The 21913-nt window shown below is 42.9% G+C and overlaps 1 protein-coding gene across 1 annotated transcript; it reads right to left on the bottom strand.

Annotated features, from left to right (window-relative positions):
• Positions 1 to 845: 845 nt before the first annotated feature.
• Positions 846 to 17325, bottom strand: LOC144938523 (KH domain-containing, RNA-binding, signal transduction-associated protein 3-like). Its single transcript, XM_078866412.1, is given in 12 exon segments — positions 846 to 1458; positions 1461 to 1509; positions 3405 to 3498; positions 5525 to 5583; positions 7046 to 7161; positions 9793 to 9864; positions 10238 to 10412; positions 11235 to 11377; positions 11978 to 12124; positions 12790 to 12906; positions 13617 to 13744; positions 17054 to 17325. Coding segments are annotated over 12 exon segments (1233 nt in total). The 5' UTR covers positions 17148 to 17325; the 3' UTR covers positions 846 to 1419.
• Between the last annotated feature and the right edge of the window lie 4588 nt (positions 17326 to 21913).

Here is a 21913-nt window from a genome sequence, read left to right as displayed (position 1 = left end):
TCAACGCAAGGGCTAGAGCTGGAGGACAAATTGGCCATACAAAAATTGAGTTTTGGTCAAATTACAAAGGCTATTACCCATCTGCATGTGCCTATTGTGTATTTTCCTTTATGTCAGTAGGTGTTGACGAATGGATTTCCTTTGTTAATTGTGGGCCACTGCCAACTGCAGCACTTAATATTTTACCGAAATGTGTTCTTGGTTTTTCCCTTTTGAAATAAACTTCACCCGTTATATATTATTGTATAGGAATTCGCACAAATTCGCTTTGCGGTAATTCGGCGGGGGAACAGTGGTGTGGTGGTTGGCACACCACGCTGCAAACCTGGCGAGAGCCGCCTTCGATTACCATCTGTGGCTAACATCAAGTGATGAGCGACACGGGTCCTGGGCCTCCCAACTTTTTCACCGCAAACCGTAGCCCGAGTACCGAAGTACGGCCAAACAATCCGCAAGACCAACACGGAGTGGGCGGGAGGGGACTTTACCCAGCGGTGGACTTACACTGGGCTATAATTGTTCTTGCATAATTATTTTCTCACGTTATTTTCAAACTTCAACGCATCCGTCCCTCCTAATGAGCCGTGGAGAGTTGGGCATGAGACCGGTGCAGTGAATTGTTGTGCATTATACAGCAGACAGATCTCATGTGCTCTTTGCAGCTTCTTCGGCACGTCTGCCCTTCACGATGTGACCGAATCAACACTCGACGGCATAAACGGTCGCGGTGTGAGGCCGGCCTTCCCCCCTGACGCAAGTTAAGTATGCTGCGTCAGACAGCAGAATTTCTTACGTCTCCCCTGCAAAGAGAAACACAAATGCACCGTTATAAATCAACTGTGTCGTGCATTGTATAGACAGACCCGGTAATGTCTACACGGCAAGGAACAAAGACCAGCAGGAGCGATTTCTTTTAAATATAAGAACATACGTAAAAAACGGTTCAGCAATGTAAAATGGCAATTTGAATTACTATACCAGACAAGTTGATCCAACACAATGGGAGAATGTATTAAACCAAAACTTAAAATGTATAACGATTATTGACAAAACGGCATAATCACGAATTGAGCAATACTGCATTTGCATTTTGTAAACGGAAGCTCAGCATGACACATTTAAAACAAACAGCAAGCCGCGTGCGTGCAGTGTACGTAAATACAAGCATTAATTTAATTATTTGCGCAACATCTCCGAAACTAACTTTAATTCAAAATAACACAGTGCTAAGTTGTCAATTCGGTAGCAATTTAAGAGAACTCTACAGAGAGAAAAAAAACGCACTACAGAAAACTATTTATATACTTCTAAAAAGGGGAAAAGCAGGATGCGATTAATTAGCTGAGTAAGTGTGATGTGATGTACTTGACAAGGTTACCTGATATGGCCAGGCTGACTCTGCAAGTTGTCATGTGAAAGTTATTCGAGGCTGGCTGGCCCTGCATTAATAGCTCTCCCCCGGGGGAAAAGAGCCTTCGCGATACATAAAGTTGTTGACGAGCATCCGAACTGAAAGAGTATTATTTAAACGTTACAGCGTAGTTAAGACAATGACTTGGTCACAGGTTAATAACGTCAACAGTTGGCGGTCGGTGTGTGCCAAAGAATGTCAGGATGGTTTAAAATATTTTTGCACGATTGTGAAATGAGGTTTTATTTAAACAATATTTTTCATTAAGCAAGGTTTTTTTTTTTCTTTCTTCAGTTACATATCTTTTCAGGATAAATTATAGCAATTTATGCGATTTTTTCCATTTGTGAATAACACCATTTACAACAGACACCCTGTGGTGCACCCATTAAAGACCAGGCAATATTGTCCATCTTGTGTATTTGTTGGGTAATGACAGGTGGCTATTTATATTATGGGATTATTAAGTACACAAGTAATCATGGATTTACAAATAGCATGTGTATACACATAAACAAAATAAGCATTTTGTAAATGTGGTATTATTACATTTTAATACCTGTGACACGGTAAGTTTCATGTGGTTGTGGTTCACGCAAATGCTTTTAACATTAAAACAACATTCTAATTGTGGCACACACATTACCAACTACAATGGTTTCAAGGACTCACAAATTTTTATTGCAATTTAAAATTAATAATTGAACAGCGAGAGAGTTACATTTTCTTGTGTATATTTTAAAGTTTATTAATGAAGTTCAGCAACATCAATGCAACATCTATTTGGGTTTGAGCTTTGTCAGAAATGATTATTGTGTCAATGTTATTTTTAAGCAGGGTTTTAACAAATACTGAGCACATAGTTACAAAGTGTGTTTTTTGGCCCTGCATTACTATCCTTGATATTTATTAGACAACCAACCACGTATTTTCACACGTTAATACTTATTTTATGTTTAAATGACAAAATACCATAAGGAGAAGCATGTTCTTACAACATGCAAAACATCAAAAGGATAATAACAATGTCAAGAGTCCTACGCAGTGTAAATCATTAAGCAAAGGAATCACGTAATTATTAAAAAGGTAACCGAAAGCAATATCAAAGCCTACGTATTTAAAAAGAAAAAGCTATCGTTTACACTCAATGTTGCTTCATGATCCTATAGCTCAGACTAGCTCATGTTATTTACGTAATAAAAAAAACTAATAAAAATAATCAAATTACGACTTGCAGCGATACTTTTATGCGACGCTGGCAGGGACCATCACGACGCTCAAACAAAGGAGGAGACAGGAGGGGAGGGGGGGGCGGAGGAAAAATAATTCACGATTCTCAAATCAAATGCAGTGTATGGTGATGGGGGGGGGAAGATGGCGAATTACTTGCACACAACACGCCACGGTGCGGGCACGGCCGAGGGAGGAGTGGCGGCTGTTTGGAGGAGCGACGATCAAAAGGGGGAGCGAGCGTCTTAAGTGTGGTGTGGGAGGGGGGGTCTGTGTAAGGCAGGGGGTAGCGGAACCCTTTTCCTTACCGAAGGAATGGGGCGGGTAAGGGACTTTAAAATAACTTAGGCAGGCCACACAACACGACGCAATCCTAGCGTTATCCAAGAATATATATTTTTAATCATTGGGGGGCTCAGTGCAATCGCACTGCTTGCGATGCACAGTTCCTCCCTGTTTACCCTCGTTAACACGCGTTTACTGGATTCTCAGCTCCGAAGTAGACGCACCAGCCATGATCCTTCACAGCGACGGTTAAAATTTCACGCTGAAAACGTAGGCCAGCCTCATGTGACCACCGGATGTACGAAATTAAGTTCGCGGGTTGTATCTGGCAATTAGGGTGTAGTTTTCCCACCCCCTAGTGGATAGCAGGTTGTGTAGAGAAGGGAGTGGTGGTGGAAGGGCAGGAGTGGGTGAGGAGTGGGTGAGTTAGTGTGTGTGAGCTCCCGGGCGGCTGGCTGTCCCCCGGTTGAGCTAGTACCGGCCGTACGGGTGTTCGCGGTAAGAGTACCGCATCACGCGGGATGACGAAGTCTTCAGCCGATTGTTAGAGCCTCCACACTTCTCCTCTTGCCCTGTTGGTTGTGAGACGGGGGGCAGGCAGAAATGGGAAAAAGGGGGGTCACACAAATGACGGGAACTAAGCAGTCGCTCGATTGAAAAGATTTATATTTTACACATCACGATTGGTTCAGTCCATCGCTCATGGTTTGGGCCGCAGAGGAATGAATCGTATCATAAAAACAATTATTTTAACACTCGATACTGGTTACCGACCAAGGCTACAGGAACATCTTGCCTTTACTTAAAAACAGATGAACTCGTGAATATTGGAGGAACCCGATGCTTTTTGTTCTGTTTGATGCACCCCATTGGCATACATCAGCTTACAAAGCACATTGCTTTTGCAGTAAAAGTTTACAATCAATGTTAATATAAAAAATGCATTCCTTAGCCTTTTACAACTGTACGATGTGTTTCGCATAAACTGGAAAAAATTAAACTGCATTGGCAGTTGTGCACAAGCACTAATACTCGCCAACATGCGTCATTAACACCCGTTAATGGCAAGCAATAGTTACCGTTTTCTCTGGATTACAAGATTAATTCCCCCTCTTTATTACAACATAAAAGTTGGTCGTCAGTCTTATAATCCTCTAGGTGCGTGTGTGACCAGATTTGTCCAATTTAATTAACACCTGGCACCAGTTCGGGGTACGAATCACTTTCAGGAGCATCTTATAATCTGGAAATTACGGTAAAAGAAAACGACCCTTAAAACTGTGAACAAGGACCATTCCAACCCGGAGAAGTCAAGTGTTCAAATATTAGCTGGATATGTTTTCTGTTACAGGATGGTGTTAATGTTAATGCAATGAGTTTTTTTCTCATTTTCTTCATTTTTGTACAAGGATATAGATGTTAACAAGGAAAAAAAAATCTCCGCTTCTTCGTGACGACAGCGGTTGTTTTCACGTAAAAAAAAAACCCTTACAAAATAAAACCCAAGACGCGTTACTCCTGCAAATTCAACAAGGCCAAGAAAGCAAGGCCATTTACAGGATACAGCAAATTCCATCGCGACACCCCGGGGGGAGGGCGGCCAAGAGAAATCCACGCAAACACTAGCTGGCAACGAAAACGCCGCAGTAAAAAAAATGGGTGTTGTGAGTGGTGCCGCAGCTTAACCACACAAATGAATCGCTTAAAGCAAAAGTGGCACAATGGTGAGAGCGTTCAGACTTGACATTGCACAATTACACACAACGTTTTAATTTGCGCATAAGATTAACCACCACTTGAGATATTCATTCGGCAAACGTACGTCCCAAGATCCCAATTTACATTGATACCCGGGCTCTTACTGATCGCTCTCAAGGGGCTATGCCTTATTTTCCATTTTTAAAATTTCCACACTGGTCAACTCAAATGTACTTGGTGTAAAAGCTGCATACAGCGAGCTCTTGCCAAGAACTGTCTGGGCCAGGGGAGTCTGATATGCGTAACAGGAGCGGACTCGTCTTCTCATGGGATAATCGAATTTCCAATACATAAATTCAGCAAAATATTACAGATCATTGAAACAGGGGAGCTCAAGATAGCCCAAGGGTCTGGTGCCACAACAGCTGAAGGGTTTTTTTTTTAAATGTTACCATTAACAATACAACTTTCCTCCGACAAGACACGAACCGTCAATGTACAATGCGAGTTTATGGCGAGTATTTACAAGTAAGCACAACATGTACAACTCTTGGGAAACAAACACCACCTTCCAAAATTACCAAGCCCTGGAAGTGAGTGAATGTTTGGTTTAAAACAGACAACAGTATTGTTTAGTTTATGCGAGCACAGCAACAACTCCACATGCATGGCAACACACTCAAGTTAAATCGGTTCCGCCTTTTAAAATACAAACTGAAAAAAAACTGAAATACAAGAGACGACAGGCGGGGGGGGGAAGTCGAGTGTTTCCGTGGATTTCTATTGGCCCTGACGGATCGCCGTAGGAAATCAAACGCGAGTGGCGAAAGACATCTGGGGCGTCTCTTTTAAAACACCAAAAAAAAACCGACGGTCTTACAGAGAAAGCTTTCCGCTTACCGTAACCAGTGTACACCTCCACGGTCGATCCGTGACCATAGTCGTAACTTTCTACACCGCTGCAAAATACGCAGAAATGTTGAAGTTTGATTTGCGAAGGCGAACACGAGACAAACGAGAGGGGAGGGAGGTGAGAGGTGGGGAAGCAAAAAAAAAAGTGAAATAAAAAAAACCCAAAGCACAGAAAGGACTTTTTTAACAGCAGGAATTGTCACGTTTTTGGAACAGATGGTTATCAACGAGCCACTCTGGTTGCAAAGTCAGAACACCAATAGAATTCCACGGAAACATTCGTAACATTTCGGTACATTTTTGAACTGAGCGCACTATGGGTTGGTACATTATTGCAAGAACGCAAGATTCCGTAGCAGTCGCTAGATCAAAACGTCTGTTTTTAGCTTTCATGGTCATACGTGAATAACATGTACAGGAGTGCAATGGCAGGAAGAAAAAAGGGAAACTGACAAAACACGTAACACGATGCTTGGAGTTTGCGGGATATGAGGGTCAAATGATTGAGCCAACACACTATGGGTTTGAATATCACATTTCAACCACCCACGCTAAAAACGGATTCTTCTCAAGTGCAGCGAGTTTATGGTTTGAGCCATCACAAATGATTGGCAAGCACAGAAAGTGCATCTATCAGTCATTTCAGTAAACCCACACCACGTGGGTTTATATCGTGCCTTGCCAGCAGTGAGCCATAAAAACACATCGTCATGTTCTCACAGTGCATCTAGCCTGGTACAAGTGCTGCTGTGATGTAGCTAATGGAACCTGTTGTTGTGTCTGTGTATGCGTGTCTTTATGTACGTCTTTGTCCATGTCTGCACATCCATTCTTCAGCCACCCGTGATTAAACCTGGTTCAACTGGAGCGAGGGGAGATGGTTTCCTCCTAGTCAGCAGTGACAAGCACATTTTTTCATCCACTTAATTTGGCTTATTCCTACAAAACACGTGGAAACTTATTCGGCTTGCGGATGGCCGCTAGTAGCGCTATCGGAATTGGGGGGAGATAAACCCATTTGATGAACACGAGTCGAGACACTGGTTCATGTAAACAAAGTGGCATAACGGGACATTTCTATACTGTCACGACCATGGAAACAAATGACTCTTTAAACTGAACCACAACCTCCAAAACCATGGAAATTCAATTCACTCATATATATAGGGATCAAAGCGAATACATTTCTGTGGTTAGTGTAAAAAAAAAGACATCTTACTCCTCCGCCACCATATCTGCACAAACTCCAAAGGGATAATTTGTACACCAGTGTTCTTCATTGCAAGGGCCACGGACAACTGGTGGCCTCTGGTGGCCTTTAGTGCAGAATCCGACAATACACAAACATTTGAAAGGACCACTTTTGCAGACTGATGTCTCATCGGTGAAAGTTCCCCCACCCCGAACCTCTGAAAATTAGTGAAGACCGATGTACAAGGTGGTTGTGTGCTCAAGCGCTGGTCTGGTGCACGTGCAAGGATGGCGGGGCGGGGGGGGGGGGGTACTTACCTTGGTGTGGCGGGCATCTCGTAATCGTAGGCGTCGAACGTTGGCAAGGAGGAGTAATCGTATGTCTCGTATCCATGGCTTTCATACGGTGAACTGGAATAGCTGTCATCGTAGGCCTTGAGGAGTAAACGCACGCAAGGTAAGAGTCAGGTCCAACTAAAAAGAAAATTAATCACCTCTTTGCCTGCTCCAGTAAAAACCTTGGCAGATGCTCAAGCGCCTTAGCGAAAGACGCAACCCAAATAAACAAATACTTATCCAGGAGATAAGTACCTAGGCTTTGTGGTTCGGGATGTCAGACACTAATTTGAAGGTTCAAGCAAATATATTTATAATGAATCACGGTCAGGAATCGTCAACACGTTCGTGGCATTAATGTCATGTTGAAAGATATGGTTGACATCGATGTCGCTCGCTTCTGGACGAGCTTTAAACTGGCGTCATATAGCCCAGGTACATATCCACCAGAGCTATGATGAATTTGGATCAGTATATATTTTTAAAATGATGCTATGAAGCATGCTCGTGAATATATGCATGCAGGTACCTACTGAAGAAAAGTTAAATTGTCTCTTCCGAGGCCAGCTTTCTTACTCGCATTAAAGGTGGCTAAATATTAACACGTGGAATTGTATAAAACAGACAATGCAAATAATGAGGGGACGCCCTTTCAAAGGTTTAAATTTAAATAATGCAGCAGCAGCCACGTCTACAGATTTGTAATATACTCTAAATAACGTAGCTAAACATTTTGCGGCCACCCTTTTAAATGCGATGTCTCGTCCTTCACAGCACAATCGCCTCCAAGGAGGCTCAAGTGTCGGGAGACTATAGGGGGGGGTGCGAATCAACAGACAATAAATTTGAGCATAGATTGGTTTTAAAAATATATTTTTTATTGCAAAAACAATGACCATGCACATTTGCATAGAGACGAACACTGCAATTATATGACAAAATGTTACGTCGCCTTGATCTTAAGAAGAGGCCCGCACCGATTCTTGTGGACAAGTGGGACCAAAATAAAATGTACTACAAACATCCCAATAAAAAAAGATGGGATTAGTTTAAACATTCAAAGGTATCACGTTATGTCAAATTGACATACGAATGTTCAACGACGTGTACTTATCAACTCTTGCAAGTAAGCTTGCTTAACCCTCAACCAGAACTAGGAGTAATCAAGCCCCAAGCATTCACTTAGTGCACTCGGTGCAAAGTGGAGCTGGAACCAAATATGTGGTGGGTGCTGGCCCACTGTGCCCAAAGACCTTTTAATAATCCACACAGATCTAGCACCAAACTATTAAAACTGACAGAAAAAAACACTTTCCAACACCAGACTATGAAAACGGACAAAAAACACTTTCCAACAACTTTTACTTATTGTTATGCATATCCGTATTTGACTAAAATCGACTGCTACAAATCGAAATGTTACCATTCAAAGAACTCCATAAAAGACATCAACGTGAACGTTTTCGGCCAAACCAACATGTTTTACTTGAGCCAACTAAGATCGCTGACTAAAGTCTCTGGAGGTTCATATGTTGCCATGGTGACTAATTTCTTCAAGTAGCTAACTCCCCAGATTATTTCCCCCCTCGCACTCCCACTGCGAGTTCTGTCCTTGTGACTGTGCCGGCAAAATACATTTTTCAGCGAATCGTAAAACAAAGCAGTGGAAATGCTCTTCATGCAAAGTAAGCAGGTTATGGCAAGACTGTGCCAATTGCCATACTTCCTGGCTCAAGTAAGCCTACTCAGAGATATACAAGGTGAATGTACGATTGCAGTGTTCGCCAGAGCCAGGGTGCAAATTTAAATTGCTTCACTTAATTGAGCCTAATATTCAAAAATGTATTCAAAAGGACAAAACATCTATTGGTGTTGGGGAAGTTCAGCTTTCCGATTGTTGTATCAAGTAAGGTAGCAGTGTTGTATGCAAGTGCTTTTATCCTAGCCAGACGATCATATTTAAGAAATAAAAACACTGCTCAATTACCCACTCTAACAACACGCAATGTTCGTGCGTCCTCTGTAAATGGTTCTGCGTGCTAATAAAGAAGCACTGCCAGACAGCTGAAACCTCGCACCATGCCAATTAGCCAAATGAGCCACCCCTGTTGTTACTGGGGTTTCACGAGTATTAAAACAACAGCGGCTATCCACGGAGAAAAACTAAGCCGACTCATTTGCCTACTCGGTTGGGGATCAGGTTATAGCCCTGGCAGGGCCACACCAAGTGAAGTCTTAGACAGGATACCAGCCATGCCACGGAAATCGGCCCCTGGACGTGGTAGTCACGTTCCCCCAGGTGTTGCCAATCCTCAGCCAGCACCCCTCGACTGTTAACGAACCACCCGTGTAATCGCGCGCAGTGCAAGCCAGCGGACTTCGCACACGACCGTCGTGAAAAGCAACAGAATAGGAATAACAATAAACAAATAAATAGTCCTTTCAAATTTCAATCCATTGATCATTTCGTGGTGGAGTGCAAAGTGCGCTCTGGCAGTGCGTGAAAGAACAAATAATAGAAACGACACGCTAACCGAAGCAACGCGGCTGCCAGGTCCATACGGCACGACACCGCCTGGGGGGGCTCGTGACCCGCGGGGGCCCCACTTGAGCGCTGGCCCCTGCTAACGACTCACACAGTCCTGGTAGGACTCCTGGCCATGCTGCTGCCGGGGGGTGTACAGGCGTGCCGCCCTCTGTGTGGTGGGTGCCTGTCGGGAGCTAGGCACCTGGGAAGGGGTGGACGCGATGGGACCCGAAGTGGCACCGCCCGCATTTCCTCTCCCACGAGTTGGCGGCGCCTGGGCGTACACGCGAGCGTATAAAAAAATCTGCTCTGCGTCCTAGCAAAGCCCCCACTCAAGCGTTATGACCACCAGGCTATCCAGTCCCTCGCCAGTTAGGCTTTGCAGTACCTAACAAAACAAGGCTGTTTTAATTCACCTGCCCAAATGTCAGTGGAGATATGCTGCGTCATTTTCCCCCAATCCAATGTCGAGCATTCTGTGCATCCAAGCTTATAATCAACTGGAGAAAAAACTCACAAGCCCCCCCCCCCACCATCCCATAACTCAAGGAAGGCCCATGCCACAACCCACACACACCTTCATTATTTCCGTGATGCCCAAGTCCCGTGTGTGTGCATATATATTTGTACAAGGCGTTTTAACTTACCCCCCTCGAAGCACCCCTGGCGGCACCTCGTCCGATGGGTCTGCGTGCACTCATTCCGCCACGTTCCACGGGCCCCCCGGGTCCCCCGCGCCCTCGCGGGGCCCCCCTGGGGGATGAGACTCCGCGTGACCCCCCCTGTGGCCCACGCAGCAACGGGGGGCCCACACCACGGCCCCTGCAGAGACGGGGAAAGTTCCAACGTTCACGAAGGAGTTTGAAGTAGCAGTGGCTACACGTCTGTGTGCCCCACATTGCAGGCAGGGAGATACCCAGGTATTGTTTATGGGGGAAAATTAAACTAGTGATTTGAGCTGCAACAACTGCAATGAGTGCGCTACAAGTGTGAATGGTGTTAAGTTTCGGACGGCTGTGCGTGGTTGCCTGTCGTAGCATAGCAATTATTTTTAAAAATATATATTTTTTACATCAATATATTGGGGGGGACATTTTGAGCATATTTGAATATTGGGGGGGGGGGATGTGTCCCCCCCAATATATATTATAATTACGGCCTTGGAAAATAGTGTCCGATACAAGGTCCACGTTGTCCGATTGGCAAAATAGTCATAAAATATTGTCATATTGTGAATGATCGTTGCTCATTTATGTTTCTAATATTTCATTTCCTGACAATATTTGTGAAATTACTGCTCTGTTAAACGTGATGGCATTACAATTTATGATGTAATTTTCCCACAGCAAATGCGTAACAGATTGTAAAAATTGCAATTATCAAAAGACACTTATAGCGAGTTAACTGCAGTTGAATCGTTAACGCCATCTTTTTTTGTACGTAAAATGACAAAAAAACAAGACGATAGAGACGTAACGTACAGACACAAAGTTGAAGGAAACTTTATATGTATTGCGCGAAAACCGTTGTGATCGTGAAATTTAATAAGGCAACGTGATAAATCACATTGCGGAAATCATAGTAACGTGAAAGAGGTGTAAAAGTGTCACGGCAGCCATGCACATGGGCGGTAAGGGGTACCACCTTATGAGCGCAGGAGCGCCGGGAGGAGGCGGGGGAATGCCACGGCCCCTCATGGCACGGCCACGCGCTACCACGGGGACCTCCACGCCATTCAGGTATGTCATTTCCATCAGCTGCTCCTGGCAGATTTCATCGTTGTAGTCCTGGTGTAGACGGGTAGGAGAGAAGGCAAGAGCAGGGAAAACTTAAATTCATAGTCTCGGCCTGGTCAATAGTTACTACACAAAAAAACTTCATGTTAAAATATTTTTTCCAAATCAATTCAGCCTATTCAATCTCTGAGAATTAAAACCTTTTCCATTTCACAAAGGAGCTATCGATGTGATTTCAGATGTAGTTTTGAAATGTCATCTTTCGAGGACGTTATCTTACACTGCTCGATGTGAGAAGAGATCTGAACAGGAAGTTCTTTACACACAGGTTTCGCAGCCAATAGCATGGTTCATAACATACTTTTGATTCGGCCACGTAATTATATTGGCAAATTTGTGTTGTTAGAACCAAAATAATTGTTGCATATGCAAGCATTTAACGTGTCAATTATTTGAGTTTCAGCTCCAAGGTACATCTAAAAAACCTCTCTCACAACCAAATTGATCAATATGCGGTCTAACCCAAAAATAAATCAGGAATTTCACTGTCATATGAGACGAAGCAGACAACACGATCACACCACGTTTGATAAAAAAAAAGTTTGAAGAAATGTAACGATTAAATGTGCACTGCTGCGCTGGACTTCATACCGGGTTGAAGAACTTCTTGACCTCTTCAAGAGCATGCCCCATGCGGCTGTAGGCTTCAGGGAGAGGTGCGTACACTTCAATGAGCACGTGCAGCTCTTCATTCAAGTGAACGTACTTGGCCTCACCGCTGTTTCGGAGCTCCTCTTCCTGTAGTCGCAACGAAGAACAAGAGAGGCAAACGTGGCAATTTCCCTCTGCACTATTCAATCGGAACCGTACAACAGCCCCACTCGTTAACTAAGAAATCACAGGCAAGATTAACAATACAATCAAACCTTTGCAATTTTGAATGTGCCTCAACTTTCATAACTTATGTATCAAGATCAAATACCAATTCAGAATCGTTCTCTCCCAAAATGCTCCTAGTAAATGCAAATAATTGCTTTAAGTTAAGGCAAAAAAAGTATCTTCCCTCCCTGTCAATATCAAGTCAGCAACTGGACCCACTACTTGGTAAATATGAACATAAATGCTTTTAAACTAAATATCATATCTCTTTTGAACCTAAGGTACCCTTTTATTCAAAACTTTATACAAAATTGTTGCTAAATGTGCTACATAGTTCGTAGTTTTTACTTTAGCTGAATATTTCGACCCTGCACACTGCTGCTTGATCTTACGCAAAGTTGATGCATTTTATTTTCGTGACCCAGGTATGGGGTGAAAGGGAAATTTTTGTCTTAAAAAATCTCACTCCTGGATCCTATAACGACGATTATATGAACCACAAATAAATGGCAATGTAAAATTACATAAAATTTCACCCTTTCATGAACCAGAGTGCTCGGAGATGACCATGTTGAGATACGCACCTTGGCTCTGTCCTTCATGCACCCCTTGCCCATGATGGCCATCCTGGTGCCCGTCTCAACCTGCAGTCGTTTCAACGTGTTCCCTTGTGGGCCAAGCAGTTTCCCCACGAAGTTGAACTGCAAGCAGAGGGAGAATCAAAATCTTTATTGAGACTGGAGAATCCGATGAGCTATGAAGCTCTGTTTCACACATGTCCAGTCGGGGCATGGGGTCAGCAAGTTACAACTTTTCCTTCCCACACATCCGATTAGCACAGTTGGATACGTTTGCTGTGAAAGAAGTTCAACGTACATTGTCCCCGAGGGAGTTAAATGGTAGCCATGAAAGCAATGTTTCTCTTCCTTAGGTGACAAATTCACATCATTGCTCTCTTGCTACAAGCATAATTATAAACACAGTACTTGGGATGGTATGATTTGCGTAATTGAAGCGCTTCTCGAATTTGAGTTCACTATTTGTTTCCTCAGTTTTGTGTACACTCGTCTCAAAAAAATTACAGGCAGGTCAGTGGTACAGCGAGTGGATTGAAATCAAAAGGTTGCAAGTAAAAAATCCTGGCTGGGGTTCACCCAATCCCATCATCCCCGTGGGCTCAAAAAAGACCAAACACCACTTTGTGGAGAAATCCAGTGGTTGTCCTCAAGACTGACCCCTGCCATAGAAATGCAGATTCCCCCACAGACTACGGGCAATGAACAGCACATGCGCACACGCCTTACTAATGCTCATTCAAGCAGGAATTCACACAGAGTGTTGAACAAGTGCTACTTTAAACAATTAACACCGGTCTGCACTAATTCTGAAAAATATGCACGATGATTATTACCTTCGGGTGCTGCTTAGCTGGGATGAGGACCTTCTCCGCCAACTTGAAATTCTGTTCGCCAATTATGTTCCGATATTTCTTGTCTTCGTCTTTCTTGTCGTCGCCCCCGTTTTGCAGACGTGATATTTCTGCGATGAGAACAGAATTAAGGCTTACAAGTTAATTTGCACTCATTTGCATACATGAGAATGAGCGGGCATGCTTCTTAATGTATGCTATGGATTTAGGTTGGCAGCTGTAGAAAGGTGACATACACTGTTAATTCATAAGCTGTGGTGGTGCTTGGTTAACTAAAAAAAATAAAACTCAAGGGTTTATTTTTGACTGGCTTCACACTGCATTTGCGTTGTCATTTAAACTAAACATAACGATGTCCCAAAAACAATGCTCTGGTTCAAGAACTCCTTCGCTAAGAAATAAAAAAAACTTCCTGAACAGGTGTGACAATTGTTGCCAAAATGCCAAGTGTGAAAATTCTTTAAACAATTTATAATAGCATCATTAGACTAGCAAGAACACATCTACTCAAAGCACTTATTTGATACTTATTTAATTGATATATTTCCATATAAAAGTTAGTGACGTACAACAATCACGTGTACAAGACAACATGAGTTTAAAAGATCCATTGTTACTAAACGTTCATGACAGGACTAAAAAAAAAATGAAATTGCGATAAGCACGCACGCATCAAGGGCGACCGCTTTCTCAACTACGATCAAGGCGCTTTCCACTGTTGTTCGCAATTTTACATTTATCTAAGGGATAATTATCAAACCGCAAAACAGGATTTCTCCATGTAACTCTGGCTATCGCCTGATGATGCTGGTTGTAATTACCGGCAAAACGTCACAGAACTCTAATTGCAGATTTTGTGGATATACTCTTCAACACAAAAGTGGTGTGCTGAAATGGAAACGAATTGGCACGTTTGTTTTACGTGACAAACCTTATTAAATGGCCATGTCGTGTGGGTGGGTTTAACGACACATTTATATTTACACAATCTAACCCAAAAACCTCTATGGACATTACTAGCAATTTCGTACCTGCCAACCAATACGGTTTACCCATAATCTTGTACAGGGAAATTGACTTTTCAGGTCCGATTCAATATGGGCAATTTGTCTATTTATGTCTTCCCTTGTGATGGGACTATGTAAGATGAACGTTGAGATTTATAAGGGCACGGGGTGACCAATACGGTCTGAATTGGTTGGTAAGAAGGTAGGCTCTGATAAGCGGTTTATAGGTATGTATCAGTCACCATCCACGCCTAAATGTGATTAAATGTATAAAAAAAACTGCAGCCTGCCACCACATGCTTTGTTGAAACGTCTGCAAGCTCGGTTCTATGTACATCATAATCAGTGTTAAGTATATATATAAGCCTTACTATTTGCTTCGTATAGACGTTGGCGAAAACAGTGAAACATTGTTCTCTAAGTGTTAAATGCCACAACTTAGTGAGTGCCATGCACTGAGAAAAATTAACTTTTAACCGTACTAGGACACAAACCGGCGTGGTGCATGTTGTGACTTAAACCAGATGTAAAAAAATATCAAGCGCAGATCATTATTGTTGTTTTCATTCAGTTCCTACTTTATTACAGATCAATTCAGATCTAATTGGTCACCCCGTGCCCTTATACATTTCAACGTACATCCTACAAAGTCCAATCAAGGGAGAAACACAAAGTCAAAAACATGCTTTTGCCCGTATTAAAACGGTTGTACCCAGCGTATGGACCTGAAAACTCAATTTCCGTGCACAAGAATACGGAGTAAACAGTATGGAGTTGACAGCTATGCAACACGATCATTTTACAGTATTGTTGCCGAGGATTGTAAGTGTAATTACTATGGACCAAGAATGTGTTTGTTTCTCGCGCGTGACGTCACTCCACATGCCGTACCCCCCGTCATTAATATTCATGAGCGGGTGGATTTTTACACTCGCCCAGAAGACGGTCGAGCGATTTTTTTCGAAAATTCGCTCTAAGTTTGACGTTTCTTTACTGAAAGTGAATCTAATAAATAATTATACGCAGCAACAAAATGGATTTGGTGTTTTTGTTAATTTCTTTAGCACTTGAGACAAAATGTAAGTCTAATTTACGCTTCTACATTATGGTAAACTACATTTCTCGGTAATTTTCCAAATATTCTATCAAATTCCAATTTATTTCAACCCCAGCGACCGAACGCAGAGGAGAATAAAGTATTAGAGCGGTGAATTTGAACAAATAGAAGGTCAGTTACATAGTGCTAGTGACATGAAGTGAGGTGTTCTTTGACATAGTTTTGTGCCAGATTCAGTCATTAATACATTGCTACAGTGAAATACAGTTAAGTGTTTGATGGCATACTTTAGTGCAAAATTCACTGCCATTAAATTGACACTAGATTTTAATTATACTCTGCTAAATTTTTTCGTAAATATTACAGCTTCTGCCCTAGGACGGGCCAATAATCTAGTACGTATACTATCACTTTAATAAATTATTTCATTGGTACACATGCCAAGTAAAAAAACGACTTAATAAAATGCAATTCTGTATTTAGAAGGAAAAAAGGCAACGTGTTGTACTGTACTGCTTTTTTTCTATAACACCGAGGCCCCAGATTGCAGGGTGGTCTAATTGTCTTGCGACCCCCTCCTTCCCAACAACGAATTGACCCGAACATGTTTTCCCCTTTGAAAATGTATTTACGTTTTAAATAACTATTTTTAAAATATTAAGTTTAAATAAAGATTCTGCTTCATCCGGGACCACTCTGCATATATATGCAGCGCTTTTGCCAAGTCTATTCTTGCGTATGGCAAAATGTTCAGGCGCTAAATGCCAATATCTGCTCGGCACGACTGGGCTTCAGGATAAGAAGAGTTCGTGAAGTTTTCACGGTACTTCTCATCCTCCTCCTGGGTAAGAAGAGCGCAGACTTTGGCCAAAGACATCTGGCAAAAACGCCAGCCAGAGAAATATTGTTGTTCATCAACCCCGAACGACAGATGCTAATAAAGAACAAATAAATATAAACACGTGGGGGGGGGGTGTCTGGAAAGCGAATAACGGCTGAACAAAAAAAACAAATTAGGTGAAGATACAGAACGGCGCCGTTCTTATTCGATCTCTAAATTTAATGTTTAACGGCGTGAAAATGAATAAACCCATCATCATCCACTTACAATGGACGGGGCCTATGTCACCACCATTGATGCTCGCAACACGCCCGGCGGACCCACAACCGCTCTCCCCCCCAATAAGCAGCCACGGACCCTAAGCGCCACCAAACAAGCACCCAACATTCCCTTACAAACCCCCACAAACAACAACAAACTAATATATGGTTCGTTAACACGTTTCGCTACAAATCCGTTGCGTTTTTTTCCCGCCACGCGAGGCCTAGCGAGGCCTAGCGGAGCCTGCTCGCACCTGCGCCCAGCAGCCGCATGGCTTGCACGAAGGACGGGTCGAGGCTGTCCTTCTCCGCCACCAGCTCGGGGATGTAGACGGAGCCGGACGACATTGCGCTTGCAAACAAAAAAATATAAGCGGCAGACTGGAGACGCGGAACGAGAGAAACGTCGACGTTTAAAGACTTGTTTTGAGTCCACGCTATGAAAAAAAACCACTCCGCGTTCAAGAGGCTCAGCACCGACCGCAGCACCGCCAAACGCGCTGCCCCCCACCCACGCTACGCTTTTAAAACGTGTATCACTCCGCGCCGAGGTAAAATAGCGCGCGCGGCGTTGCAGTCGAACCCGGCTCGCGACTTGCTTCCAAATGAAAAAGGAGAGGGGTAGGGGTTGGGGTTCGACGATTAATTGTTTTCGCGGCGAGTACAGCACGATCAAACTAAAAAAATATATAACGTTAAGTAGCGCATCGATTGTTACGACGGCGGACTAATTTCTTCGTGAATGGATTTGGAGCCTATTCCGGATCCGGTTTCGAGGTGGGGGGGGCTCATGCCAGAACGGAGGTTTAACCTCTACACGCAGAGGGCCTGACATTTGGCATGGCGAAACATTAAAAAAATGTTACAAAAACATTTTAAAGCAATATGCCTGCTTCCCGTATATGTCCCTCCACATAAAAAAAAATATATATAAATACACGGTTTAAAAAAAATAAGTACATCCCATTAGCCACACAGGCTTCTAGGAGTGCAGAATTTCAGCAGCATTTGTTCAGCGCAAGCAAAACCCTGGACTGGTTTCGATATTCAGCGTCTCATCAGCAGATGTGAACTGCCATATGTCTATAGCCAAGGGACCTCTCTGTTAGATATGGCTATACAACATTGATTCAAGCAAGGCTGACTGCTGATGAGACACTGAATTTTGAAACCGGCCCACATTTTTTCTTGTCTTGAACCAATTATTGTGTTCGTCCGTCGTGCATCCAAAAATGGGAGGGGTGGGGCTGGGTGGAGAGGGGAGGGTGGGGAAGGGGCTGGGTGGGGAGGGGCTAGGGGGGTAGGGTGGGGCTGGGTGGGGGGTAGGAGGGGTGGGGCTGGGTGAGGAGGGGCTGGTCACCCCGTGGTGCCCTTATAAAACTCAACGTTTAACCTACTCACGCCGGCTTGTGCCCGCCCTCACAGTCAGGCATATTTTCGGAATACACCACGCCGCCGTTGACCCTGGCCATTGACCGAGCAACCCAACGTTCCTACCAGCTCCCTCCGCAGGAATGTTTTATGTGGAAGGACAGATACTAGGAGACGTGTTGTCTGGTTATTTGCAGTGTTAGTATTCAGTAATTTCCAAATTAACGGTTAACTTTGGTTGCCAAGTCTGGCTCAATTAATTTACTTTCTTAAAATATCCTTAATCAAAATCTCCCGGATTGCTTTCAGTAGTCACCGGGAGATCGATGCCAATTCTGGTACAGACTCCCGGCCAATCTGGGAGGGTTGACAACCCTTACAGTTAACACAGGGACTTAACATTAGAAATCTACTCTTTGAGGGAACTGTTGATTTGGCTTTTATTTCAAACTGTCATTCCAGGATTTTAATTCTTAGTGGTACTACAGAGTGCGAATGCCCTCGAATTAACACGGGAGTCTCATCGAGTCTCAAGACACATTTATTTTTACTGCTACATTGAGATGTTTGTTTGCTTTTAAAACAACTTCTTGGTTCTTTCAAGAAGATGAATCCATGCAGTCACGAAAGCTTTAAATCGAAACTTTTAAAATGTTTTACATGCGGGAGGCCACTGGGCTCGCCAAGGAAACCTCCATCCACACGAGGTGGTAATCACTCAGGAGCTTCACACGGATACATTCAGCAGTCCATTACTGCAGTGTCATCTCCTGGCCATACGCAGCCCAATTTTATATCACCTGCTGCCTCCAGGCACTCTCGCCTAAAAGCAGTTTCTTTAAAAGCAGGCACTTTAACACTGCTTTTTAGTGTTTAGTGTTTGTTGTTCTTCCCCCGCACATCCGATAAGCGTGGTTGGCTACGTACGGTGCAAAAGAAGTTCAACATATATTCTATCCAGGTTCGATGCAGTATCTGAACTAGTTAACCGCAAATATACTGAGAGGGAACCGTTTTTTGCGATTTAAGTGAAAAGAATCCGAGTGGTTTCCACCTCAGACGAACTTAGGGTGGTGCTCATCACAAGTTAACTTCCATTATAGAGGTTTTATGGGTTTGATCACGTAAATATAAATGTGTCGTTAAAGCCGCCACCACCCGACACAGCCAATTCGTAAGGTTTGTCACGTAAACAGAACGTGCCAATTCGTTACCAGTTCAGTACACCGAGTGTGTGTTGAAGAGTAAATCCACAACATCTGCAATTAGAGTTCCGTGACGTTTTGCCGGTAATTACAACTAGCTTCATCAGGCGACAGCCAGATTTGTGGAGAAATCCTCCTGTTATATATTTAGGCGATCTAACCGAAAAAAAACATGTATTATGGATGAAATTGGTCATGAAAGCCTACGTGTTAAACTGACAAGTTAACTTCCTTGAGCCAGTGGTGGAAGTTCCATGATCCTATGCCAGACGCCAGTTTATCGACAGATCACTGGTGACCTAGTGTTGCTGACTTTATCGACCATGGAGAGATAAAGAGCTACGTTGACCTGCAACGAGGATTTGAACTTGCAATCTCTTTATTTCAAGATGCGCACTACATACATGAACTTTTTTCACACCGTGCGTAGCCAACCGTGCGAATGGATGAAGGCCTCCCCACGGTGTGTCATGAGAGTTGTTTGACCATACTTCACCATGCTGGTCAATGTGTGTTGGTGAAGGGAGATGGGCCCAGAACCATGTTCAGACATTCACCACCGATGGATAACTCGTGATATGGATTCAAACTTAGATCACTAGGTTTATGGTGCAGAGCACTAACCCACAATGTACAGTGCCTTATTGGGCAAGAAAAACAGAATTGTACTATAGAAAATGTCTTTCAATTTCCATAAAATATGAAATTACACGAAAAAATTTACAGACTTTTATTGGTCACCCAGATCATGGAGAGAAATGCAGGAAATGTAACCATGAAATTGACAAATCATATTTGAATATGGTAACCTTTTTAATGTCACAAGACTCCCAAATTGAAACACAAAAAAACCTCCACACAGTTAAACGCTCAGAATTACGGGGGACTGTGACCCCTTCACGATGGTCACGTACTAATTAGCGGGCACAATAATGGGTATTAGACCTCAAGGATTTCCTTGGCCAAAACAGCACTAAGGCTGTGTCGCGGTGAGCAAGGAATTGGGTTCTATGTAAAAGAAAACCCAAATACACACGTTCTCATAAACGAAATGAAGTATGACTGAGTTTTAGATTTCACATGAGCATTGGGGGTCATCGATTATCAATTGATTCGTTAACATTATTCTGAAAGTAATTTCTAGAGTATATGTACATCTCTGTAAATTAACTTTGAATGCCACCTGCGTGTGGCCAATTTGGAAATTAAGGAAATGAATCGGCAAGCCTGAATTGGTCCATGTTTAAATCTCCGTCTCTTTGTTACAAGAGCCCTTGTTGTCTTCAAGAGCCCTGCCATGTAAGTTCCTTCAGAAGTTCACACATTTCACGTAATACGGTAATGCATTCAACTCAGGCAGACAATTTTAATAAAATGCAACTTAGAGCCGATTCACCCCGATCAAGTTGAAAACAATTCTCCGCAGCATAACAATACAGTCCCGTGCGTTCAAAACTTTAATCAAATAATCCATGCAGATTAATTTACCTAAGTGCATTCATTGCTAGTGCCACTTACGATGCCAAATTGCAGAGCATATTCGTGAGACTTTAGCAATTCCTAAAGTATACTGAGCGTGTGAGGATTACTGATTAAAAGCATAATTTGGAGCAGTGGTTGCTAAGCTTTTTAGTGCCTACGGACCACTGTAAACCTTCAGCATGTTTTTTTTTTTGTCGAATCGCCATAGCATCAATTACATATCACCATGAAATGCAGTCGTTTTGTGACGAAATTTTGAGTATATCTGCAGCAGTTCCGAGGAACACTTCATCACAGCCTCGTGGACTGGCCCGGTGAGGCCATAGGTTGCCAACCGCGGATTCAAAAAGCATCGCCGATTGAGGCCATCGTCACTTTGTGATTTACAGTAGCACCAGAATCATCAACAATGCGAGGAATACAATAATTAACAAAATAACATTTCCTCAGACACACTTTTTTTTCTAAGCCTTTCTCAATGTTTTCGAAGCACCAATGAATGTTGATGTTAATCTAGTGCAATGTTAAACACCGGGTTATCAATAAAGTACTGTAATTGTTTAACGTTAAAAAGCAGGTTGCCGGAGCCAATACTCTGATCCCATAATGGATTTTGGGTTAAGCCACAAGGCCTCAGCCAATCACACGGATCAATGTCATGTTGAGGTTTTTGATATTTTAGTTTGTGACACACCCCACCCCCACACTATCATTCCCACTTAAGCTTTTTTATTTTAATTGACAGACCTCCAAGAAAAAAACCGTTATTTACGGTTATAAACTGCGTATTTGATACTTAATTGATTTGCTGTATGTGTATTTATATATTTTTTTACATTTCCATTATTTACATGTGTTTATATGCACGTGTAGACGGTGTGTATAAATACTAAATGTTTCATGAAACACATGCGCCACGATCGAGTTAAGTGGGTACTAACTGGCTCCTCCGTCACCAATTGGGATTGTACATTTTAACTTGTATCAAAAAAAAAACTCAACGGCAGATGAGCAGTGAAGAGGGCAACTAAAAAACTAGCAGTGGATGAAGCTTGC

Source organism: Lampetra fluviatilis, chromosome 22 (genome assembly GCF_964198595.1).
Source record: "Lampetra fluviatilis chromosome 22, kcLamFluv1.1, whole genome shotgun sequence".
NCBI classification, from domain to species: domain Eukaryota; kingdom Metazoa; phylum Chordata; class Hyperoartia; order Petromyzontiformes; family Petromyzontidae; genus Lampetra; species Lampetra fluviatilis.
Note: the sequence above shows the minus strand (reverse complement) of the source record. Positions and strands in the feature narration are given on the sequence as shown.